The 27428-nt window shown below is 41.8% G+C and overlaps 1 protein-coding gene across 1 annotated transcript; it reads left to right on the plus strand.

The window, feature by feature from the left end:
• LOC109902902 (neuroligin-4, X-linked) lies at window positions 1-25862 on the plus strand. The gene is made up of 9 exons (XM_020499596.2): window positions 1-360; window positions 2997-3651; window positions 5773-5925; window positions 12498-12683; window positions 12839-13104; window positions 21578-21739; window positions 21911-22272; window positions 22398-22544; window positions 23520-25862. Exons 2-9 carry the CDS (start codon window positions 3165-3167, stop codon window positions 24334-24336), a joined length of 2580 nt encoding a protein of 859 aa, XP_020355185.2. The 5' UTR covers window positions 1-360; window positions 2997-3164; the 3' UTR covers window positions 24337-25862.
• Window positions 25863-27428: the final 1566 nt, after the last annotated feature.

The raw sequence follows: 27428 nt of genomic DNA on the forward strand, positions 1-27428 counted from the left end.
GAGAGAGAGAGAGAGAGAGAGAGAAAGAGAGCGAGAAAGATGTGAACGTCGTAGTTTTTTCTTCTGTTAACGATAATCACGTCCTGTACGGTATTCAGTTGTTGCGGGGTTCAGACCACAAATACTTAGGCTATTCCCGGGAGCTCACGGCAACGGTGGAATTTACCCCAGGCACGTCGCTGGTGCACGAGGCTCTGCAGTCATCGACACACGGTCCCAGGATTTCTCTCACCGCTCTCCTGTCCTCTCTCCCCATCTTCTTTTCAGTTTTCTTCGCAGTGAGGGATGAAACGCTCTGTCAGCTGACATTTTTACTGCAGCAGCTGCGTGAACAGACCAATGGAGCAATGACGTGTGTCGGTGAGTCTCATTTATCACCATGTTCTACTGTGTGTGTGTGTGTGGGGGGGGGGGGGGGGGGGGGGGGGGGGGGTCCTGTATGCTACAGTACGCTCATTACTATTCATCAGATGTTGCGCTTCACAGTCACATTTTAGTGACTAAAACCCCGCTATAGAATGTATTTCACTATTGGCTGTATATAATAGATAAATAGCTGGATTTCAGATGGATAACAGGTTGATTGTCTTTAGACATGTCCTGAGTCTAAACGTCATGATTTAAGCAACACAACCCGTGTCATGGCCCCTGTAGCACCTGGGGGGTGTCACTGCAGCGAATGGAGAGGAATGGGCTCTGATTAAAATATCCAGCCATATGCCGCTGATACAGGTCCAGATATAGGATAACCGATGATGCAGCTGCAGTACCAGTCACAGCCAAGAGATAACATTTAAATGTTACATATTAATTTCTCTCTCTCGCACGCGCTCTCTCCATCTCTTTCTCTAAAATCGATTCAATTCAAATTACCTTTATTGGCACGAATGGGAACGACCAATACAAGATCAATGCTATAGCAACAACAACAACTTGTGCGGACGTTTTAAACATTCATACTAATTTCCCCAAAAGGGCAGGGGGTTTCTGAGATTTAGAAACCAAAGACTGATATTTTACAAAAATTACACTAAGGAAATTCAATGAATGACAATTGCAATAACTAGCACATACTGTGCTGCCAGCGCCAAGACTGTTGCCATGTCGATTTTGAATGAAGGCACAAATGATTATTCCACTGAAATAATAGTATAGATTATTACACTGAAGTTAAGTGGTAACTGGGCAAAATAATGCCCTAATGGTGAGTAACTATAACTTGTTACCATGATATTGCAATGCTATTACCATTTTATCCTGTGCTGTAGTCAGTGGTGATTTAAGCATGTAAGTCTTGGTGGGGCTAACTCCACACATTTTTTTTTTTAGATGCATGCCAGCAAAGCCACTACACAACACAACACTAAACAATACATTAATTGCACTATAACGGTGACAAACGGGGCCCACAAACTGTTAGGGCCTACATAAAGCTGTCCCAACAGCAGAGCTTTCTTTTCAGCACCATGGAGTGAATCCTTACCACCACTACACCTGGCTATCAGCTGAGCCTTGTCTGGCAGCGAAACAGTTCATTCAGCCTCATTTACTGCCTTTTTAAAAAACATAGCTGTTATGGTTGACTTGCTTAAACAAATGTGATTTCTTCTGACAATTGAGATGTACAAACTATGGCATAAAGGAACGATGAGCGGATGAGAGGTAATCGTAATTTTGATTAAGACATTTAATGAATGAGCTAAGATGGACGTAGTCAATACAACTATTTGTTCAGCACTTTTGAAATGTATAGCGACAGAATTCAGATCATGGGCCGTTCTTAACGTATTCTCCCTGTACATCAAGTCAGAACCTAGAATAAATAAAGGGGGCATATGAGCAGACAATGAAAGATATTTCAATATTCAATGAAACAGGCTATAGGCTACATGTGCACCACTAAGTCAGAACAGTAGGCTAAGTTCTGAGGGGGATAGGTGCCAAATAATTAGGGTGAGGCACATGGGCTACTAACAGGTTACTACACAACATACACGTAGTATTGCTTTCTTAGCTACAGTATACATATCTCCCTAGCAAATTACATTATTTATTATTTAATACATTTTTGGAATCACTGTTGTGCTGTGCTCACTTGAACAGGAATGTGGTGCAGCAGTCCTTCTTGTGGGCAAATTTTGTCATGATGATGACTGCTTGTCTAGCTTGGCAGCTAAGATTTTGAAAGTATTATGTTGACATGAACAGTTCAATCAAAGCTACGGTAGATATAATGTGATTTGACGTCATTTTATCTGTGGCCAATGACCTTGAGGATTCTTGGATGTGCACTTCAAATGTAAGTCTATGACAGCACCCGTCAGGGCTTGAAATTTCTAGCTCTCCCTGTAGATTTTGAGGTGATGTAGTGTCCCCATGAGTGACAGAACACTGAGCCAATCAGGGCACAACTAGGGAAGATGACCAACCCCTATGCTCTGTATTTTCCGCTAGCTGCCCCTACACCACAGAAAGCACTGAGCTAGGCTGAAGCACTTGCATGTTTGTACATGGCTTTATTAACTCAATACATTTTTTTTTTACATTGTTTGCCAAAATAACATGCAAAACAGGCAACAAAAAAAAAGTGGGGCTCAAAATGACAGGTCGCCACTGGCTGCTATGTAAAATTATACCAATATTGCTCTCAGTTTCTCTTTAGTTGGAGCATGAGAGGAGAAAATGTCTCTCAGTTTCTACAACTCTGCACCCTGAGAGGTTGCAGCCTGTTCTCTCTGGCCAGTCATGTTGTTTTAATGGGGTCTTCATGTCTATACAAAGTCCGCCTTTATTTGTGGTATTGTACTCGTACTCTTTCAGACTAGGCTGTGTCAAAACTTGCATGCTTTTTTTCAACTGGCAGTGGAAGAGGGAATTTTCCCAGTTCAGCCCGCATGCTTGGAGGAGAACCATTGTACATGCAGTATGTATATATAATTCAAGCTCTGTCTCTGCTTTTTATCTCTGTCTGTCTCTGTCTCTCTTCCTCCCTCCAGGCAGAACAGTGTGACTGTACGAAGAGAACCGGGAGGTGACTGGCTGACCCAGGGAGGAGAGAGACATATTCTGAGACAAACACATACAAAAAACTGAGCAGGGCTGTGTGAGTGTGTGTTAAACTCTCAGACGGAGTCCTGATCTAAACCGAACGCCGACACTCCCACATGTCTCCCCCGTCTCCCCCCACCCCTATCCCCTCTCTGCCCTCCTATCTACTGTGTGTCCTCTCCATGTTCCTGTCCCTGTCCAGACTGAGGGGCATCCTCCCCCCTCTCCTCTCCCTTGCCCTGTCCCTCCCCCCTGCTGCTAGCCAGTCAGTCATCACCACGTCCCAGGGCAGACTGAGGGGTCAGTTGACCCCCCTGCCTTCTGACCTGCTGGGCCCTGTGGTCCAGTACCTGGGGGTCCCCTACGCCCGCCCCCCCACCGGGGAGAGACGCTTCCAGCCCCCCGAGCCCCCACTGTCCTGGCCAGGGGTGAGGAACGCCACCCAGTTCTCCCCCGTCTGTCCCCAGCCTGTAGAGGAACACAGCCTGCTGACAGAGATGTTACCTCTCTGGTACTCTGCCAATCTGGACATAGCCAGCACATACCTGGCACAGCAGAGTGAAGACTGCCTCTACCTCAATATATACGTCCCTACTGAGGAAGGTATGTAGTATATACAGTACACACACAATCAAATCAAAGTTTATTTGTCACGTGCGCCGAATACAACATTTAACCTTACAGTTAAATGCTTACTTACAGGCTCTAACCAATAGTGCAAAAAAATGTATTTGGTGAACAATAGGTAGGTAAAGAAATAAAAACAGTAAAAAGACAGTGAAAAACAGTAGCGAGGCTACACACAGTAGCGAGGCTACATACAGTAGCGAGGCTACATACAGTAGCGAGGCTACATACAGTAGCGAGGCTACATACAGTAGCGAGGCTACATACAGACACCGGTTAGTCAGGCTGATTGAGGTAGTATGTACACGTAGATATGGTTAAAGTGACTATGCATATATGATGAACAGACAGTAGAAGTAGCGTAAAGAGGGGTTGGCGGGTGGATGCATCCATCTCTACATACAGTGGGGCAAAAAAGTATTTAGTCAGCCACCAATTGTGCAAGTTCTCCCACTTAAAAATATGAGAGAGCCTGTAATTTTCATCATAGGTACACTTCAACTATGACAGGCAAAATTAGGAAATAAAATCCAGAAAATCACATTGTAGGATTTTTTATGAATTTATTTGCAAATTATGGTGGAAAATAAGTATTTGGACACCTACAAACCAGCAAGATTTCTGGCTCTCACAGACCTGTAACTTCTTCTTTAAGAGGCTCCTCTGTCCTCCACTCGTTACCTGTATTAATGGCACCTGTTTGAACTTGTTATCACTATAAAAGACACCTGTCCACAACCTCAAACAGTCACACTCCAAACTCCACTATGGCCAAGACCAAAGAGCTGTCAAATGACACCAGAAACAAAATTGTAGACCTGCACTAGGCTGGGAAGACTGAATCTGCAATAGGTAAGCAGCTTGGTTTGAAGAAATCAACTGTGGGAGCAATTATTAGGAAATGGAAGACATACAAGACCACTGATAATCTCCCTCGATCTGGGGCTCCAAGCAAGATCTCACCCCGTGGGGTCAAAATGATCACAAGAACGGTGAGCAAAAATCCCAGAACCACACGGGGGGACCTAGTGAATGACCTGCAGAGAGCTGGGACCAAAGTAACAAAGCCTACCATCAGTAACACACTACGCCGCCAGGGACTCAAATCCTGCAGTGCCAGACGTGTCCCCCTGCTTAAGCTAGTACATGTCCATGCCCGTCTGAAGTTTGCTAGAGAGCATTTGGATGATCCAGAAGAAGATTGGTAGAATGTCACATGGTCAGATGAAACCAAAATATAACTTTTTGGTAAAAACTCAACTCGTCGTGTTTGGAGGACAAAGAATGCTTAGTTGCATCCAAAGAACACCATACCTACTGTGAAGCATGAGGGTGGAAACATCATGCTTTGGGGCTGTTTTTCTGCAAAGGGACCAAGACGACTGATCCGTGTAAAGGAAAGAATGAATGGGGCCATGTATCGTGAGTTTTGAGTGAAAACCTCCTTCCATCAGCAAGGGCATTGAATATGAAACGTGGCTGGGTCTTTCAGCATGACAATGATCCCAAACCCACCGCCCGGGCAACGAAGGAGTCGCTTCGTAAGAAGCATTTCAAGGTCCTGGAGTGGCCTAACCAGTCTCCAGATCTCAACCCTATAGAAAATCTTTGGAGGGAGTTGAAAGTCAGTGTTGCCCAGCAACAGCCCCAAAACATCACTGCTCTAGAGGAGATCTGCATGGAGGAATGGGCAAAAATACCAGCAACAGTGTGTGAAACCCTTGTGAAGACTTACAGAAAACGTTTGACCTCTGTCATTGCCAACAAAGGGTACATAACAAAGTATTGAGATAAACTTTTGTTATTGACCAAATACTTATTTTCCACCATAATTTGCAAATAAATTAATAATAAAATCCTACAATGTGATTTTCTGGATTTCTTTTCTCATTTTGTCTGTCATAGTTGAAGTGTACCTATGATGAAAATTACAGGCCTCTCTCATCTTTTTAAGTGGGAGAACTTACACAATTGGTGGCTGACTAAATACTTTTTTGCCCCACTGTATTTATGCATGCACCCACATATGTTTCTTTGCATACTGCAAGAGCTGTTGAACGCTCTGAAAATCTGGCTTGTGTGTGTGTGTGATTCCAGACATCCATGATGAGGGCGGTCTGCGGCCAGTGATGGTGTATGTCCATGGAGGTTCTTATTCTGAAGGGAGCGGCAACATGATGGACGGCAGTGTCCTCGCTAGCTATGGAAACGTCATTGTCATCACAATCAACTACAGACTGGGAGTACTGGGTTAGTCGTCATCTTTACCATCATCATCGTGAGATTCCGCCCAACCACCTTTCTGGCTTACTCTCTCACTGGTTGAAATGTCACCGGTCTGTGTTACCATTGAGTAGCTAGCAGCCTGTAGACAGCCAGATTCATCTGTGTGTATGCCTGGTTAGAGGGGAGCCATCAGCTTTGTGTTTATGGCTCACAGTAGGTAGGGTTAAATGAAGCTTTATGAGAGAGAGACTAGACACATTGGAAAGAATTAACCAAAAAACAGAGCAAACTAGAATGCTATTTGACCCTAAATAAAGAGTACAAAGTGGGATTCCGCCTAACCACCTTTCTGGCTTACACTCTCACTGGTTGAAATGTCACCGGTCTGTGTTACCACTGAGTAGCTAGCAGCCTGTAGACAGCCAGATTCATCTGTGTGTATCAAATCAAATCAAATGTATTTATATAGCCCTTCGTACATCAGCTGATATCTCAAAGTGCTGTACAGAAACCCAGTCTAAAACCCCAAACAGCAAGCAATGCAGGTGTAGAAGCACGGTGTCTAGGAAAAACTCCCTAGAAAGGCCAAAACCTAGGAAGAAACCTAGAGAGGAACCAGGCTATGTGGGGTGGCCAGTCCTCTTCTGGCTGTGCCGGGTGGAGATTATAACAGAACATGGCCAAGATGTTCAAATGTTCATAAATGACCAGCATGGTCGTATAATAATAAGGCAGAACAGTTGAAACTGGAGCAGCAGCACGGTCAGATGGACTGGGGACAGCAAGGAGTCATCATGTCAGGTAGTCCTGGGGCATGGTCCTAGGGCTCAGGTCCTCCGAGAGAGAGAAAAAAAGAGAGAATTAGAGAGAGCATATGTGGGGTGGCCAGTCCTCTTCTGGCTGTGCCGGGTGGAGATTATAACAGAACATGGCCAAGATGTTCAAATGTTCATAAATGACCAGCATGTTCGAATAATAAGAAGGCAGAACAGTTGAAACTGGAGCAGCAGCACGGCTAGGTGGACTGGGGACAGCAAGGAGTCATCATGTCAGGTAATCCTGGGGCATGGTCCTAGGGCTCAGGTCCTCCGAGAGAGAGAAAGAAAGAGAGAAGGAGAGAATTAGAGAACGCACACTTAGATTCACACAGGACACCGAATAGGACAGGAGAAGTACTCCAGATATAACAAACTGACCCTAGCCCCCCGACACATAAACTACTGCAGCATAAATGTGCCTGGTTAGAGGGGAGCCATCAGCTTTGTGTTTATGGCTCACAGTAGGTAGGGTTAAATGAAGCTTTATGAGAGAAGGAGGAGAGAGAGAGACTAGACACATTGGAAAGAATTAACCAAAAAACAGAGCAAACTAGAATGCTATTTCACCCTAAATAAAGAGTACAAAGTGGCAGAATACCTGACCCAAAATGAAGGAAGGTTTTGACTATGTAAAGATTCAGTGAGCATAGCCTTGCTATTGACTGAGGTGGCCGTAGGCAGACCTGACTCTCAAGAGAAGACAGACTATGTGCACACTGCCCACACAATGAGGTGGAAACTGAGCTGCACTTCCTAACCTCCTGCCAAATGTATGACTATATTAGAGACACATATTTCCCTCAGATTACACAGAACCACAAAGAATTTGAAAACAAATCAAATTTGGATTAAAAAAAACTCCCATATCTACTGGGTGAAATACCACAGTGTGCCATCACAGCAGTAAGATTTGTGACCTGTTGCCACAAGAAAAGGGCAACCAGTGAAGAACAACTATAATAAACTACAACCCATATTTATGTTGATTTATTTTCCCTTTTGTTCTTTAACTATTTGTGCATCGTTACAACACTGTACATAACATTTGAAATGTCTATTCCTTTGAAACGTTTGTTAATGTAATGTTTACTGTTCGTTTTTTATCATTTATTTCACTTATAAAAAATCTATTTAATTTGCTTTAGCAATGTAAATATATGTTTCCACTACCAATAAAGCGCTTTGAATGAAATTTAATTGAGATAAGAGAAGCAGGGTGTGAGGCAAGGAAGGGGAGGGAATAAGAGAGAGGGTAAGAGAGGAGGAGAGGAGGTGATCTAGAGAAAGAGGTAGTGCGGAAAGGGTTAAGAGGAAAAGAGTGGGAGGGGAGGAGGAAAACAAGAGGAGGTGATCTAGAGAAAGAGGTAGTGTGGAAAGGGTTAAGAGGAAAAGAGTGGGAGGAGAGGAGGTGATCTAGAGAAAGAGGTAGTGCGGAAAGGGCTAAGAGGAAAAGAGTGGGAGGAGAGGAGGTGATCTAGAGAAAGAGGTAGTGCGGAAAGGGTTAAGAGGAAAAGAGTGGGAGGAGAGGAGGTGATCTAGAGAAAGAGGTAGTGCGGAAAGGGTTAAGAGGAAAAGAGTGGGAGGAGAGGAGGTGATCTAGAGAAAGAGGTAGTGCGGAAAGGGCTAAGAGGGAAAGAGTGGGAGGAGAGGAGGTGATCTAGAGAAAGAGGTAGTGCGGAAAGGGTTAAGAGGAAAAGAGTGGGAGGAGAGGAGGTGATCTAGAGAAAGAGGTAGTGCGGAAAGGGTTAAGAGGAAAAGAGTGGGAGGAGAGGAGGTGATCTAGAGAAAGAGGTAGTGCGGAAAGGGTTAAGAGGAAAAGAGTGGGAGGAGAGGAGGTGATCTAGAGAAAGAGGTAGTGCGGAAAGGGTTAAGAGGAAAAGAGTGGGAGGAGAGGAGGTGATCTAGAGAAAGAGGTAGTGCGGAAAGGGTTAAGAGGAAAAGAGTGGGAGAGGAGGAGGAAAACAAGAGTGCTATGTGATCGGATTTATAATCATTGAAGGTCACATGTATCTTGTGGCTCAGCCCTCAGTAACACACACACACTCCAGCTCATCCTGTTAGTGACACACTCATGTCCCTAGTGTGGCGTGTGAATTAGTGACACACTCATTTTGCGTGTGCATGTGTTCAGTGACACATGGATGTTCTACTGTCCCAGGTCTACCCCAGGTCTGACTGAGGGTGGTGAGCAACGGTCACATGACATCATCAGTCACTGAGTCATGTCACCACATTACCCAGGGTCCTCAGGGTTTGGCTACACTGTAAAACATGTCTGTCAATCTGTGTTTAGACAATTCATTTGTTCTACAGTATAAGGGTTAGTGTGCAACTTTAGCCACTTACTGGATTAGGTTTAGGTTATAACGGCATACTGTAATACTTGTTATTATTGATTTATTAAAATCACTAATGAGAGATTTATAAGTATCTGCCGTATTAACCAATCCCCAGTGAGAATACTAGTCTCATAATTGTAAGGAATCAAATCTAGTTTCAAGTGGAGATTGGCCTTTAGTTCCAAGTCCATATTTATATCCTGCTGTTCATGTCTTTGATGAAAAGTATTTTTTAAATACAATACAGTGCATTCCATACAGTGTATTCAGACCCCTTCACTTTTTCAACATTGTGTTACATTACAGCTTTATTCTAAATTGGTTTAAATAAAATGTTTCCCTCATCAATCAACACATAATACCCCATAATGGCAAAGCGAAAACAGGTTTTTAGAAATGTATGTAAATTGATCAAAACAACCAAACAGAAATACCTTATTTACATGAGTATTCAGACCCTTTGCTATGAGACTCGAAATTGAGCTCAGGTGGATCCTGTTTCCATTGATCATCCTTGAGATTTTTCTACAACTTGATTGGAGTCCACCTGTGGTAAATTCAATTGATTGGACATGATTTGGAAAGGCACACACCTGTCTATATCAGGTCCCGCAGATGACAGTGCATGTCAGAGCAAAAACCAAGCCATGAGGTCGAAGGAATTGTCCGTAGAGCTCCGAGACAGAATTGTGTCAAGGCACAGATCTGGGGAAGGTTACCAAAAATGTCTGCAGCATTGAAGGTCCCCAAGAACACAGTGGCCTCCATGATATTAAGTGGAAGAAGTATGGAACCACCAAGACTCTTCCTAGAGTAATCCGCCCGGGCCAATCGGGGGAGAAAGGCTTTTGTCAGGGAGGTGACCAAGAACCTGATGGTCACTCTGACAGCGTTCCAGAGTTCCTCTGTGGAGATGGGAGAACCTTCCAGAAGGACAACCATCTCTGCAGCACTCCACAATCAGGCCTTTATGGTAGAGTGGCCAGAAAGAAGCCACTCCTCAGTAAAAGGCACATGACAGCCCGCTTGGAGTTTGCCAAGTAGCACCGAAAGGAATCTCAGACCACGTGAAACAAGATTCTCTGGTCTGATGAAAACAAGGTTGAATTTTTTGGCCTGAATACCAAGCGTCATATCTGGAGGAAACCTGGCACCGCTCATCACCTGGCCAATACCATCCCTATGGTGAAGCATAGTGGTGACAGCATCATGCTGTGGGGATGTTTTTCAGTGGCAAGGACTGTGAGACTGGTCAGGATTGAGGGAAAGATGAACGGAGCAAAGCACAGAGTGATCCTTGATGAAAACCTGCTCCAGAGCGCTCAGGACCTCGGACTGGTGCGAAGGTTCACCTTCCAACTGGAGGAGAATGACCCTAATCACATAGCCAAGACAACACAGGAGTGGCTTGGGACAAGTCTCTGAATGTCCTTGAGTGCTCCAGCCAGAGCCCGGACTTCAACCTGAACTAACATCTCTGGAGTAGAGGTCGACCAATTATGATTTTTCAATGCTGATACCGATACCAATTATTTATTGGAGGACCAAAAAAAGCCGATACCGATTAATCGGCCGATTTAAAAAAAAAACATATATATTTGTAATAATGACAATTACAACAATACTGAAGGAACACTTTTATTTTAACTTAATATAATACATCAATAAAAACAATTTAGTCTCAAATAAATAATGAAACATGTTCAATTTAAATAATGCAAAAACAAAGTGTTGGAGAAGACAGTAAAAGTGCAATATTTGCCATGTAAAAAAGCTCATGTTTTAGTTCCTTGCTCAGAACATGAGAACATATGAAAGCTGGTGGTTCCTTTTAACATGAGTCTTCAATATTTCCAGGTAAGAAGTTTTCTGTTATAGTTATTATAGGAATTATAGGACTATTTCTCTCTCTACCCTTTTTGTATTTCATATACCTTTGACTATTGGATGTTCTTATAGGCACTTTAGTATTGCCAGCGTAATCTCGGGAGTTGATAGGCTTGAAGTCATAAACAGCGCAATGCTTGAAGCACAGCGAAGAGCTGCTGGCAAATGCAGGAAAGTGCTGTTTGAATGAACGCTTACGAGCCTGCTGCTACCTACCACCGCTTGGTCAGACTGCTCTATCAAATCATAGACTTAATTATAATATAATAACACACAGAAATACGAGCCTTAGGTCATTAATTTGGTCAAATCTGTAAATCTTGAAAACAAATGTTTATTCTTTCAGTGAAATACGGAACTGTTCTGTATTTTATCTAACGGGTGGCATCCCTAAGTCTAAATATTGCTGTTACATTGCAAAACCTTCAATGTTATGTCATAATTATGTACAATTCTGGCAAATTAATAACGGTATTTGTTAGGAAGATATGGTCATCACACAGTTCGCAACGAGCCAGGCGGCCCAAACTGCTGCATATACCCTGACTCTGCTTGCACAGAACGCAAGAGAAGTGACAATTTCCCTAGTTAAAAGAAATGAATGTTAGCAGGCAATATTAACTAAATATGCAGGTTTAAAAATATATTCTTATGTATTGATTTTAATAAAGGCATTGATGTTTATGGTTAGGTACACATTGGTGCAACGACAGTACTTTTTCCGCAAATTAGCTTGTTAAATCATCACCCGTTTGGCAAAGTAGGCTGTGATTCGATGATAAATTAACGGGCACAGCATCGATTATATGCAACGCATGACCAACTAGTAATATCATCAACCATGTGTAGTTAACCTGTGATTATGTTAAGATTGATTGTTTTTTATAAGATACGTTTAATGCTAGCTAGCAACTTACCTTGGCTCCTTGCTGCACTCGCATAACAGGTAGTCAGCCTGCCACGCAGTCTCCTCGTGGAGTGCAATGTAATCGGCCATGATTGGTGTCCAAAAATGACGATTACCGATTGTTATGAAAACTTGAAATCCCCCTTAATTAATCGGCCATTCCGATTAATTGGTCGACCTCTGCTCTGGAGAGACCTGAAAATAGCTGTGCAGCGATGCTCCCCATCCAGCCTGACAGAGCTTGAGAGGATCTGCAGAGAAGAATGGGAGAAACTCCCCAAATACAGGTCTGCCAAGTTTGTAGCATCATACCCAAGAAGACTCGAGGCTGTAATCACTGCCAAAGGTGCTTCAACAAAGTACTGAGTAAAGGGTCTGAATACTTATGTAAATGTGATATTTGCTAAAAAAACTAAAGGTTTTTTGCTTTGTCATTATGGGGTATTGTGTGTAGATTGATGAGGAAAAACTACAATTCAATCAATTTAAAAAATAAGTCTGTAACGTAACAAAATGTGGAAAAGTCTGAATACTTTCCGAATGCACTGTATTTCTGTTTGTTGTGTTATATATATTTTTTTACTCTAATATCTACTAGACTTTCCTTCTATATTGTTGTGTATTTTAAATGTGTTATTCCCTCAGGTTTCCTCAGTACGGGTGACCAGGCAGCTAAAGGCAACTATGGTCTGTTGGACCAGATCCAGGCTCTGCGCTGGGTGAAGGAGAACATTGCTGCATTCAGCGGAGACCCAGACAGAGTCACTGTGTTTGGCTCCGGGGCTGGAGCCTCCTGTGTCAGCCTACTAACTCTGTCCCACTACTCTGAGGGTAAGTAACCTCTAACCCCTGAACCCAACCCATGAACCCTTACCCTAGACCTTTAACTTCTAACTGTTAGCCTGGTCACACTTCTCAAAGAGTCACCTCCAATTCTTGACCCATAACCTCTGACCTCTAACCTCTGTCAGCATGCTGTGTATCAGATCTGTTCCAGAAGGCGATCATCCAGAGTGGGACAGCCCTGTCCAGCTGGGCGGTCAACTACCAGCCAGGGAAGTATGCAAGGCTGCTGGGGGACAAGGTGGGCTGCAGCCTGGAGGACTCATCAGAGCTCATCGTCTGTCTGCAGGGGAAGACCTACCAGGAGCTGGTGGAACAGAATATCACTCCAGCTAAATACCACACCGCCTTCGGACCTGTCATCGACGGTGATGTCATCCCTGATGACCCCCAGATACTCATGGAGCAGGTGAGAAAATATTGAACACTCTATGGCTTATATATATTATACATGTATTACAAGTTATTCTTAAAATGTTAGACCTGGACATAGCACCATTTCAGCAGCTGCGCTTGTCTTAAATTTTATATTAAATTGCTTGGATCATAGGAATCACTGTGCTGCCATATTTATAGACCTATCCAAGGCTTTTGATACTGTCGACCATCCCTTACTCATTCAAAGGTTGTCTGAAATGGGCCTTGACCAGGATACTTGCACAATGTGTGCATTCTGTTGGTGTTAAGTCAAGTTTTCTCAATATTACTAAAGGTGTCCTACAGGGGTCGATTTAAAGCCTAGGCAGCAGCTACTCTTCCTGAGGTCTGGCAAAATGAAGGCAGTTTTACCATTTTAATAACATTACAATACATTCATTACAGAATTCACAACACACTAATGTGGGCCATCAGGCCCATACACCACTACCACATATCTACAACACAAAATACATGTGTACATGTGTATAGTGTGTATGTTATCATATGTGTGTATGCATAGGTCTATGTCTATTTGACCATGTTGGTCATTTATGAACATTTGAACATCTTGGCCATGTTCTGTTATAATCTCCACCCGGCACAGCCAGAAGAGGACTGGCCACCCCTTATAGCCTGGTTCCTCTCTAGGTTTCTTCCTAGGTTTTGGCCTTTCTAGGGAGTTTTTCCTAGCCACCGTGCTTCTACACCTGCATTGCTTGCTGTTTTGGGTTTTAGGCTGGGTTTCTGTACAGCACTTTGAGATATCAGCTGATGTACGAAGGGCTATATAAATAAATGTGATTTAATATGCCTATGTTTGTTGCTTCACAGTCCAAGTTGTTCTATAAGGTGTGTTTTTATCTGTTTTTTAAATCTGATTCTACTGCTTTAATCAATTGCCTGATGTGGAATAGAGTTCCATGTAGTCATGGATCTATGTAGTACTGTGCACCTCCAATAGTCTATTCTGGACTTGAAGAGACCTCTGGTGGCATGTCAAGATTTAGTTAGGTTTAGGGTTTAGTGAATGATTTCTCCCAAATACAATGCTTTTAGTTTTTGAAATATTTAGGACTAACTTATTCCTTGTCACCCATTCTGAAAGCTCTTTGTTAAGTGTTACAGTCATTTCAGTTGCTGTAGTAGCTGACGTGTATAGTGTTGAGTCATCCGCATACATAGACATACTGGCTTTACTCAATATCGTTAGTAAAGACTGAAAAACGTAAGGGACCTAGACAGTTGCCCTGGGGAAATCCTGATTCTACCTTTTATTATGTTGGAGAAGCATCCATTAACCTGTTGCGACGAGCAATCCCATATCCGGGATCCTATTTATAGCCTCAAGCTCATTACCATAACGCAACGTTAACTATTCATGAAAATCGCAAATGAAATGAAATAAATATATTAGCTCTCAAGCTTAGCCTTTTGTTAACAACACTGTCATCTCAGATTTTCAAAATATGCTTTTGAACCATAGCTAAACAAGCATTTGTGTAAGAGTATTGATAGCCTAGCATAGCATTAAGCCTGGCATTCAGCATGCAACATTTTCACAAAAACAAGAAAAGCATTCAAATAAAATAATTTACCTTTGAAGAACTTCAGATGTTTTCAATGAGGAGATTCTCAGTTAGATACCAAATGTTCAGTTTTTCCAAAAATATTATTTGTGTAGGACAAATCACTCCGTTTTGTTCATCACGTTTGGGTAAGAAAAAACCCGAAAATTAAGTCATTACAGAGCAATTTTTTTCCAAATTAACTCCATAATATCGACAGAAACATGGCAAACGTGGTTTAGAATCAATCCGCAAGGTGTTTTTCACATATCTATCGATGATAAATAATTAGTGGCAGTTTGGTTTCTCCTCTGAAGAAATGGAACGCGCATGGACCTGGAGATTACGCAATAATTTTGACGGAGGACACCGGGCGGACACCTGGTAAATGTAGTCTCTTATGGTCAATCTTCCAATGATATGCCTACAAATACGTCACAATGCTGCAGACACCTTGGGGAAACGACAGAAAGTGCAGGCTCATTCCTGGCGCATTCACAGCCATATAAGGAGACATTGGAACACAGGGCATTCAAACTCTGGACCATTTCCTGTATGAAATTTCATCTTGGTTTCGCCTGTAGCATTAGTTCTGGGGCACTCACAGATAATATCTTTGCAGTTTTGGAAACGTCAGAGTTTTTTCTTTCAAAAGCTTTCAATTACATGCATAGTCGAGCATCTTTTCGTGACAAAATATCTTGTTTAAAACGGGAACGTTTTTTTATCCCAAAAATTAAAAGATCGCCCCCTATCTCAAAGAAGTTAAAGAACACCCTCTGTGTTCTGTTAGACAGATACATCTTTATCCACAATATAGCAGGGGGTGTAAAGCCAAAACATAAAGTTTTTCCAGTAGCAGACTGATTGATAATGTCAAAAGCCGACTAACAGTCAAACAAAACAGCATCTTTTTATCATCAATTTCTATGAGCCAATCATCAGTCATTTGTGTAAGTGCTGTGCTTGTTGAATGTCCTTCCCTATAAGCAGGCTGAAAGTCTGTCAATTTGTTTACTGTAAAATAGCATTGTATCTGATCAAACACAATTTTTCTACAACTTTACTAAGAGTTGGTAACAGTCTGATTGGTTGGCTATTTGAACCATGAAAGGGGGCTTTACTATTCTTAGGTAGCAGAATTACTTTTGCTTCCCTCCAGGCCTGAGGGCACACACATTCTAGTAGGCTTGAATTGAAGATATGGTAAATATCATCCGCTATTATCCTCAGCAATTTTCCATCCAAGTTGTCAGACCCCGGTGGCTTGTCATTGTTGATAGACAACAATAATTGTTTCACCTCTTCCACACTCACTTCACAGAATTCAAAAGTACAATTCTTGTCTCTCATAATTTGGTCAGATATACTTGGATATACTTGGATGTGTAGTGTCAGCGTTTGTTGCCAATTATTTGTTTTTAAATAGTTGGCAATATCAGTCGGTTTTGTAATGAATGAGCCATCTGATTCAATGAATGATGGAGCTGAATTTGCTTTCCCAACATTTCATTGAAGGTGCTCCAACGCATTTTACTAGTGTTCTTTGTCATTTATCATTCATAGTGTAGTTTCTTCTTCTTTTTATTCAGTTTAGTCACATGATTTCTCAATTTGCAGTATGTTTGCCAATCAGTTATGCAGCCAGACTTATTTGCCATCTCAACCATACAATTTTTATATTCCTCATCAATCCACAGGGAGTTAACCATTTTTACAGTAATGTTTTTAATGGGTGCATGCTTCTTAGTAACTGGGATAAGCAATTTCATTTCAATTTCAATGTCTGTTTGCTCCTCATTTTAGTTACACACCACGGACCAACAAATATTATTTACATCAACAACATAGGAATCACTACAAAATGTATTGTATGACATCTTATACACTATATTAGGCCCATCCTTAGGAACTTTGGGTTTCCTAGATATGGCCACTATATTGTGATCTGATGGATCCAAATACTGCTTTCAAGCATATTTCTGCAGCATTAGTAAAGATGTGATCGATACATATTGTAAATGTCATTCCTGTGCTGTTTGTAACTACCCTGTTAGGTTGACTGATAACCTGAAGCAGGTTGCAGGCACTGGTTACAGTTTGAAGCTTTTTCTTGAGTGGGCAGCTTGATGAAAGACATATTTTAATCACCTAGAAAATATACCTCTCTGTTGATATTGTAACAAACTTCTTCTTCATCTGATGATGAGTAGGAAGGATCGGACCTAAATGCAGCGTTGTAAGTGTCCATGATAATTTATTATATCAGAACACGAGAAAATACAAAATAACAAAGTGCAGGAAAGAAATGAAAATCGAAACAGTTCTGTATGGTGAAAACACAGACACAGAACATAGAATGCCCACCCCAATTCACGCCCTGACGAAACTAAAATAGAGACATAAAAATGGAACTAAGGTCAGGACGTGACAGATATTGCATACATTATCAAGCATTTCACACATGCTATCCAGCTACTGACTGTTAATTAACACTCTGTGGTCTATAGTAGCTTCCCACAAGAATGGGCTTTAGGTGAGGCAGATGAACCTGTAGCCATATTATTTCAACATTTAACATGAGATCCTCTCTAATCTTTACAGGAATGTGGTTCTGAATATAAACAGCAACACCTCCACCACTGGCATTTCTGTACTTTCTGTAAATGTTATAACCTTGTATTGCTACCACTGTATCAATAAAGGTATTATCTAAGTGAGTTTCAAAGATAGTCAGAAAATGAATGTAATCTGTTACTACAAGTTATTAATTTCATGAACTTTGTTTCTTAACTTCTTGACGCTACCCATCCCTTAAGCGGGATAATTGTCATCAGCAATAGCGCCACAGTCAAATAATATTACAAAAAAATATTCATGTTCATGAAATCACAAGTGCAATATTGCAAAACACAGCTTAGCCTTTTGTTAATCCACCTTTCGTCTCAGATTTTGAAATTATGTTTTACAGCGAAAGCAATCTAAGTGTTTGTAAGTTTATCGATAGCACAACAAAACATTATGTACACACATTAAGTAGCTAGGTCCCGAAAATCAGAAAAGCAATCAAATGAATCGTTTATCTTTGATCTTCGGATGTTTTCACTCACGAGACTCCCAGTTACACAACAAATGTTCCTTTTGTTCCATAAAGATTTTTTTTATATCCAAATACCTCCGTTTGTTTATCGTGTTATGTTCAGAAATCCATAGGAAAGAGCGGTCACGACAATGCAGACGAAAATTCCAAATGATTTCCATAATGTCCACAGAAACATGTCAAACGTTTTTTATAATCAATCTTCAGGTAGTTTTTTAAATATATATTCAATAATATATCAACCGTGAGTGTAGGTTTTTCAATCGAACCGGGAGAAACAATGGCCGCTTTACTCTGTTACGCAAAACTCACTCTGAGAGCCCCCACCTATCCACTTACGCAATGTGATCTTTCTCGCTCATTTTTCAAAATAAAAGCCTGAAACTATGTCTAAAGACTGTCGACACGTTAGGGAAGCCATAGAAAAGGGAATCTGGTTGATATCCCTTTAAATGGAGGATAGGCATGCATAGGAACAGAGGTTTCAAAATAAGAGGCACTTCCTGATTGGATTTTCCTCAGGTTTTCGCCTGCATTTTCAGTTATGTTATACTCACAGACAATCTTTTGACAGTTTTGGAAACTTTAGAGTTTTCTATCCTAATCTGACAATTATATGCATATTCTAGTTTCTGGGGCTGAGAAATAGGCTGTTTCAAATGGGTACGTTTTTTAGCCAAAAACAAAAATACTGCCCCCTACACGCAAAAGGTAAAGCTACATATGTTAACGTGGGCTATTTTGAGCACTTTTCTGGGAGGCTTGCTTCTTTTCATAGCTTTATTGGGAAGCTTAGCAGAAGTAGATATTCTCATGGTATTTATGTTAGTTCAGGGGTAGCTGCACACAGTGGACTTCCTACTAGGGCACACCACCTCATTGCTAACAGCATAAATCTGGTTCATAGACAGATGATTGCTGCATACAATAGCTGTAGGTTCAGCAGAGGCATTCAGGGCAGTTAGAGGGACATATATTAGGTTACTTACATTGTGTCTACCAATGCCCCTGGTATAATGTACATTTTCTAAAGCATTATGATGACTCAGCGACACAATGGTAGGGATTAACTGAGCTGGGCTTGGGTCATTGAGCAGGTTCCCACCTATACATATCTGGGCTTTTGGACTGACAATATGTCTGTAAAAACATATGGATGAGCTAGTTAAGAAGCTGACATTTAAAGTAGGCTTCTTTTATAGAAATAGATCATGCTTCTCCCTGATCAACAAGAGGCAGATTGTATAGTCAACTTTCCTGCCAGAGCTTGACTAAGGTGACCATTTATTGGAATGCAGCAGGCACTACTCTTAACTCTTTGGATGCCGTCTACCATAGCACCCTTCATTTTATCACAGGTGATAGTTTTAATACGCATCACTGCATCCTGTATTAAAAAGTTGGCTGGTTCTCATTAAAGTCCCGTAGATCACTTCATGAGTCCCTTTTTGTGTTCAAAGCTCTACTATACAAGCTCTTGACTTACCTAACTTAGTTTTTTAAAGTATAAAAACATGAGATACCAAACCCGTTCACAGGGCTGGTCTCCACCAAACTAGGTATATCTGTTTTTTGTTTTAATGCTCCACATTTTTGGAATCACTTACAAAATTAATTACATTTGGATTCCCTGGTGCCACTAGGGCAGTTTAAAACTCTGATGATGAATAAGTTCACTGAGGTGTGCAATTGTTTTGATTGACTTTAATAATTTGTTAATGATGCCTGTGATGTTCTAATGTGATGTACTTGTTTTTTATATTTTATGTCCTCAGGACACCATTGAAAAAAACAGATAACACCCAAGAAGAAATATTAGATACTGTTAAAACATTCACATGGAGAAAAGCTTCAGGAATGGATGGCTTTCACATAGAATTCTATTCAACATTTTGGGACAAAATACCGTAATTGTGTCCCACTTGTTGTTGATTCTTCACAAAAAAATACAGTTTTATATCTTTATGTTTGAAGCCTGAAATGTGGCAAAAGGTCGCAAAGTTCAAGGGGGCCGAATAGTTTCGCAAGGCACTGTAGCCCCACACAAATGACAAAGCACATGTCACTCAATTCAATACTTCCTAGTTTCATGTATCAAACGGATATTTCAGTTATATTAAAACCAGGAAAACCTGGAGAGTCCCCTGCTGATTATAGACCCTTAAGTTTAATAAATTGTGACAATAAAATAATAACAAAGCTTATAAGCAATAGAATGGCAAAAATCTTAACAGACTTGATACAGTATATATTAATTAAACCAGGTTTATTGAAAATATACACAAAGAAATACAAGAACATGTTTCAGTTCAATACAAGATTTACATTTATCAATAATGTCTGTTGATGCCGAGAAGGCTTTCAACCATCTTGAATGGTCTTTTCTATTCACAACTTTGGAAGCTTTCTACTTTCCAGCTGAAATAATACATTTATAAAAATATTGCATGAATGTCCCAAAGCCAAAATATACACAAATAATAAATTATCTGCTGAAATTGCTTTAGAAAGGTGCACAAGACAGGGATGTCCCCTCTCCCCACTCCTGTTTGCACTGGCTATTGAACTACTTGCAGAAAGAATTAGACAGGACCCAAACGTAACAGGTATCATTATTGGTAAACATTAATAAAACATTTTACTTATTTGCAGATGATCTCCTGATATACCTGACCAATATTGAAAACTCACTGCCCCCTTTTGCTAAAAATATTTTATGAATACTCAAATCTCAGGATCAAAAATATATGTGGGAAAAATGAAATAATGGCATTAGGAAAAAGTAAAAGAATAAGTCACGATCTACAGGAATCCTTTAAGTGGACCACAAAAAATATGAAATATTAAGGATAGTTAATAAATAACAACAAATAACTTTATTCCATTACTCAACTATATGAAAGCAGGTATAATTAAATGGAAATATCTTCCCATAAATCTTACAGGTAGGATAAACCTCTTTAGAATGGCATGGCTGCCAATGATTTTGGATTTAATACCAAGTACCCTACCGAAGACATTCTTTTAAAAAGTATACTTGGTCATTACAGATTTTATATGGGCAAATAGTCTCTTAGAAAAATATATCAACTATTGCAACCAAGACTTATAAAGAACTGATGATGGTACAAGATGGAGGTATACACTACTGTATATAATGTTTTATACAAGATGCAAAATTCATGTCTTACGTGTAAAACTAATAATGACTCAATAATCCATGCTTTTTGGGAATGCTATAAAGTCCGGAAGTTGTGGGCGGAGCTATAAAGTTTGCTGTCAGAAGTATTTCAATGTAACTTACTTTTAATCCGTCTGCATATTTCAAGACATGGCATATTGGGGTGTAGTTAGATACCAATGGACTGGACAATTATCTTCTCATCACTTGAAAAAACCTATTGTAAAAACTTGGAAATAAATCAATCCGCCATCATTAACACAATGGAAAAATCGAATGATTTATTATTAAAATATATAAATAGCATTGGCGACTGAGAAAAACAAATCGATACAATTGCAGGCCAATTAGCAAACAATAATGCAGGCACTAGGGATGGGGGTGTGAGCATGCTGGTCCGGGCAGATGAAATGTACTAATTTTTTGTGTGTCTGTAAGTTGATGTTCGTATAAGTTTTTATATGGAGTAAAAAAAGAATAATAATATAATTGGGCTCCCCTGATTAAATAAAAGTTAATAATAAAATATGGTTTATTAGATTTAGCAAGATTTGGTTCTGAGTCAGGGATAAGGATGCATAATGTTGTTATTGTCAACCCTGTTCGTCACACATAGGGAGAGTTCCTCAACTATGACATCATGCTGGGTGTGAACCAGGGGGAGGGGCTTCAGTTTGTTGACGGGATGGTGGACAGTGAGGATGGTGTCTCCAGCGACGATTTTGACTTTGCCGTGTCGGACTTCGTGGACAGTCTCTACGGCTACCCAGAGGGGAAGGTAGGCTGTAGGAAAATATATATGCCCATCCAGTGTTTCTAAGCAAGGTGCTGGAGGGCAAATAATAAGTTCAGCAAAAAGTAGAACTACACTCTGCATACTGCAATCTGTCTATGCTCTCATGTGCTTTATTGACAATGATTTTTTACCTTGTTTTTATCCTTGCGGCAGGACACGCTGAGAGAGAGCATCAAGTTCATGTACACAGACTGGGCCGACCGGGAGAACCCTGAAACGCGGCGGAAGACGCTAGTCGCACTGTTCACTGATCACCAGTGGGTGGCGCCGGCGGTGGCCACAGCAGACCTCCATGCCCAGTACGGATCGCCAACATATTTTTACTCCTTCTACCACCACTGTCAGAGTGACGCGTCGCCCGCCTGGGCTGACTCCGCTCATGGAGATGAGGTGCCGTATGTGTTCGGTCTGCCGCTGATCGGCCCCACGGACCTCTTCAACTGTAACTTTTCTAAGAACGATGTGATGCTCAGCGCCGTGGTCATGACATACTGGACCAACTTCGCCAAGACAGGGTGAGAAAAATCTCTTGTCTAACTTCTTTGCTAAGAAATATCTTACTTTCCTCTAATGAATGGTAAAGTAACAACAGTTCACGTTTAAGATCACGTTTTCTGATTGTGTTTGTGCTGTGTCTCAGAGATCCTAACCAGCCGGTGCCCCAGGACACCAAGTTCATCCACACCAAACCCAACCGTTTTGAGGAGGTGGCCTGGGCCAAGTACACCCCCAAGGAACAGCTGTACCTGCACATCGGCCTGAAGCCACGCGTCAGAGACCACTACAGGTAGATCAGATAATCACAGTCCACTACAGAACACTACAAGTAGATCAGATTATCACAGACCACTACAGGTAGATCAGATAATCACAGACTACTACAGGCCACTACAGGTAGATCACATAGTCAGAGACCACTACAGGTAGATCAGATAATCACAGTCCACCACAGAACACTACAGGTAGATCAGATAATCACAGACCACTACAGGTAGATCAGATTATCACAGACCACTACAGGTAGATCAGATAATCACAGGCCACTACAGGTAGATCAGATTATCACAGGCCACTACAGGTAGATCAGATAATCACAGACTACTACAGGCCACTACAGGTAGATCATATAGTCAGAGACCAGTACAGGTAGATCAGATTATCACAGACCACTACAGGTAGATCAGATTATCACAGACCACTACAGGTAGATCAGATTATCACAGACCACTACAGAACACTACAGGTAGATCAGATAATCACAGTCCACTACAGAACACTACAGGTAGATCAGATAATCACAGTCCACTACAGAACACTACAGGTAGATCAGATAATCACAGTCCACTACAGAACACTACAGGTAGATCAGATAATCACAGACCACTTCAGACAGATCACATAGTCACAGGCCACTACAGGTAGATCAGATAATCACAGGCCACTACAGGTAGATCAGATAATCACAGGCCACTACAGGTAGATCAGATAATCACAGACCACTACAGGTAGATATTCCTTTGCCTACCTTTCCAAGAGCAATATATATCTTGCTGCTTCCATATCTTGTTAAATTATGTATAATGAACCACTTTGCAGTATTAGCACTTCATGCTAGCAGCACTTGCCACTTTCCCCTTCTGACTGTTTAATGTATAATAACTATAATTTATAATGTATGATGTTATCTTACGTTATTGTGTATATTATCCGATTCCTTGTTAAATGTATTTTTTCTTTGTATGGATGATGATTCTGACTCCAGAGCCGCCAAGACAGCTTTCTGGCTACAGCTGGTGCCCCACCTCCACAACATCAACGAGTTGCTGCAGTATGTGTCCTCTGCAACCCACAGCCCTCCCCAGGACACCACCCCCCACTCCTACACCAAGCGGCTGTCTAAAGGCCTGGGCTTGGGTAGCACGCGCCACCCCAACCCCAACCCCCCTGCCACGCCCCAGGCTCCAGCACTGCAGGGGGAGGAGCTGCAGGTCCCCCACCCCGTCATGGAGGACTACTCCACTGAGCTGAGTGTTACCATCGCAGTGGGAGCCTCACTCCTTTTCCTCAACATCCTGGCCTTTGCAGCTCTGCTCTACAAGAAGGACAAACGCAAGATGGAACACCGGAGGCTGCCACGCCCACCTCCACGCCGTGACATCATGAACGCTGACATCACACACCAACTGCAGGGGGAGGGACTTCTGAAGCAGCTGGAGGCTGAGGCTCTGCACCAACACAACACGCTGGAGATACACGACACACACAACATACACCACACACTGGAGGCTCTGGACACGCTGGACACACAGGACATCTACAACACTCTGGACACCCTGCGACTGACCTGTCCACCTGACTACACCCTGACCCTGAGACGCTCCCCTGACGATGTGCCCCTGATGACCCCCAGGTCCCTGCCCATGACCCCTGGCTCTCACCCTGCCACCCCCATGACCCCTGGATCTGTTGTGGGGGTGCAGCCCATGCAGGGCTATAGTCCTTACAGTAACACTCACCTGCCCCATACACACACGCACACACACCCCAACACACACACACATTCTACCACACGTGTATAACCACAGACAGAGATGGGGCAGAACGATGCAGGATAGTTTCTCCAGCACCTAAGATGGCGGAACGATCCAGTCTGCCGTGATGCATGAATAGAACAATGAGGGAGCGGAAGTGATGAACTCTGGGAGATTAAGTAATGTGCATCAGTAAAAAGAACATTATAAATGAGAACATCCAATATGGCTGCCAATTTGGTCCATACATCATGGAAACATTGCTTCTATAAGCTGCGTCCCGAAATGGCTGAAGTTGCCACGTGACTTGCCCTGGAGCGGGGCTGCTGTGATGTCCAGATCAGACTACTGACTGAACCCTCTGGGAACAACTTGAAGAACCTGTGAAATGTGAATGTAGAATATTTCAATTGCAATGAAATCCTTCAGAGGATCAATGTTCGCAGTAGCTCTGTGCTCAGCCAGGCCAGGGATGTAGTCTGAAGGACAGACAGACACACAGACAGACAGAGAACAACAGATGGACAGAGACAGACTGTATTCATAGCACCTGGGACAAATTCCTCTGAATGGTTCAACAATAACAAGTTCAACAGTCCGAAGATCTACCAACCAGCAGTCTGTTCAAATATGTAAATAACTTGTAAACATAATGGAGAAAAGATGGTAAGATTTAAAGCTTTTACTGTTTTATTGCATTCAAATATGTTATTTAACGACCGTAGGTTTGAATTTGAGTTGATTATAAATGTATAGGTCCCCAGAACAAGATGTAACTTGACGCTTGACTAACCCTGACCACATCTAACAAGATGTAAACCCTGACCCTAACACTAACCCTGACCACATCTATGCCCAACCTCTTCCCTGATCTGAAACTTGTACTGGGACATGGAACTGGGTCTATTTTTGGCCCCATCTCTCAGCCATGGACCCATACTTTTGTCCTTACCCCTGACCTGTAACCTTTGACCCTGACCTCTAACCCTATCCTCATCCTAACTTTGACCTACATCCTAACTTGGACCCTCAACCTGTCTGTGAACTCTTATTTCAGTCCTTACACTTATTGACCCCTTACCTCTAACCCTGTCTTCTAACCCTGATCCTGACCCTACCTACTTCCATCATGTCTCCCAGAGACAAAACTGATCAGTTGACCTGAGACCCAAATTCAATCATACTGAAGTCTAAAACATTGCGATTAAAATCCGTCCCGACACAAATCCTGCATTTGTGAGCTTTTTGAACCATAAAATAAAACTAAGATGAAATCATATACTGAAAGCTGAAATAGTGGATCTGAAACAATGAATCTTATTTGAAATACTACCATAGGCTAGATTAAAAGATGATTTTTTTTCAAAATATTTTCAGTTTCTGCCTTAACAGATGGAAGGAGTCTTTGCTGTATGTACTGTATGAACTTTCTGCTCCATTTTGTTAAATAAAGTATCAGTATTTTACCATTTATATGTTTCTCATATACAGTGCCTTCGGAAAGTATTCAGACCCCTTGACTTTTTCCACATTTTGGTACATTACAGCCTTATTCTAAAATTGATTAAATCGTTTTTTCCCCCCTCATCAATCTACACACAAAACCCAATAATGACAAAAACAAAAACAGGTTTAGAAATTCTTGCAAATTTCTTAGAAATAAAAAATGGAAATATCACATTTATATAAGTATTCAGACCCTTTACTCAGTACATTGTTAAACACCCTTTGTTAGCGATTACAGCATCGAGTCTTCTTGTGTATGATGCTACAAGCTTGGCACATCTGTATTTGGGGAGTTTCCCCCATTTCTCTACAGATCCTCTCAAGCTCTGTCAGGTTGGATAAGGAGCGTTTCTGCACAGCTATTTTCAGGTCTCTCCAGAGATGTTAGATCAGATTCAAGTCCGGCTCTGGCTGGGCCATTCATGGACATTCAGACACTTATCCCGAAGTCACTCCTGCATTGTCTTGGCTGTGTGCTTAGGGTCATTGTCCTGTTGGAAGGTGAATGTTCACCCCAGTCTGAGGTCCTGAGTGCTCTGGTGCAGGTTCTCATCAAGGATCTCTGTACTTTGCTCCGTTCGTCTTGGCCTCATTCCTGACTAGTCTCCCAGTCCCTGCCACTGAAAAACATCCCCACAGCATGGTGCTGCCACCACCATGCCTCACCGTCGGGATGCTGCCAGGTTTCCTCCAGACGTGACGCTTGGCATTCAGGCCAAAGAGTTAAATCTTGGTTTCATCAGACCAGAGAATCTTGTTTCTCATGGTCTAAGAGTCTTTAGGTGCCTCTTGGCAAACTCCAAGTGGGTTGTCATGTGCCTTTTACTGAGGCGTGGCTTCCATCTGGCCCCTCTACCATAAATGCCTGATTGGTGGTACTGCAGAGATGGTTGTCCTTCTGGAAGGTTCTCCCATCTCCACAGAGGAACTCTAGAGCTCTGTCAGAGTGACCATCGGGTTCTTGGTCATCTCCCTAACCAAGGCCCTTCTCCCCCGATTGCTCAGTTTGGCCGGGCGGCCAGCTCTTGGAAGAGTCTTGGTGGTTCCAAACTTCTTCCATTTAAGAATGTTGGAGGCCACTGTGTTCTTGGGGACCTTCAACGCTGCAGCAACGTTTTGGTATCCTTACCCAGATCTGCACCTCGACACAATCCTGTCTCGGAGCTCTCGGCATAATTCCTTGGTTTTTGCTCTGACATGCACTAACATTTGTGGAACCTTTATATAGACAGGTGTGTGCCTTTTCAAATCATGTCCAATCAAGTTATGAAAACATCTCAAGGATGATCAATTGAAACAGGATGCACCTGAGCTCAATTTCGAGTCTCATAGCAAGGGTCTGAATACTTACACTACCGTTCAAAAGTTTGGTGTCACTTAGAATTATTATTATTTATTTATTTTTTAAAGAAAAGCACATTTGTTGTCCATTAAAATAACATCATATTGATCAGAAATAAAGTGTAGCCATGGTTAATGTTGTATATTCAATTAAATATTTTTTTAATGGAATATCTACATAGGCATACAGAGGCCCATTATCAGCAACCATCTCTCCTGTGTTCCAATGGCACGTTGTGTTAGCTAATCCTAGTTTATACATTTTAAGAGGCTAATTGATCATTAGAAAACCC

The sequence above is a fragment of the Oncorhynchus kisutch genome, linkage group LG2 (genome assembly GCF_002021735.2).
Source record: "Oncorhynchus kisutch isolate 150728-3 linkage group LG2, Okis_V2, whole genome shotgun sequence".
Lineage (NCBI taxonomy): Eukaryota > Metazoa > Chordata > Actinopteri > Salmoniformes > Salmonidae > Oncorhynchus > Oncorhynchus kisutch.

Excerpts from the sequence above, each read along its gene's own strand:
- LOC109902902 (XM_020499596.2), top strand. The coding sequence starts at position 3,165 with ATGTCTCCCCCGTCTCCCCCCACCCCTATCCCCTCTCTGCCCTCCTAT. Across the intron at positions 13,105-21,577 it reads CCCAGATACTCATGGAGCAG|GGAGAGTTCCTCAACTATGA; the intron begins GTGAGAAAATAT and ends CGTCACACATAG. Across the intron at positions 21,740-21,910 it reads ACGGCTACCCAGAGGGGAAG|GACACGCTGAGAGAGAGCAT; the intron begins GTAGGCTGTAGG and ends TCCTTGCGGCAG.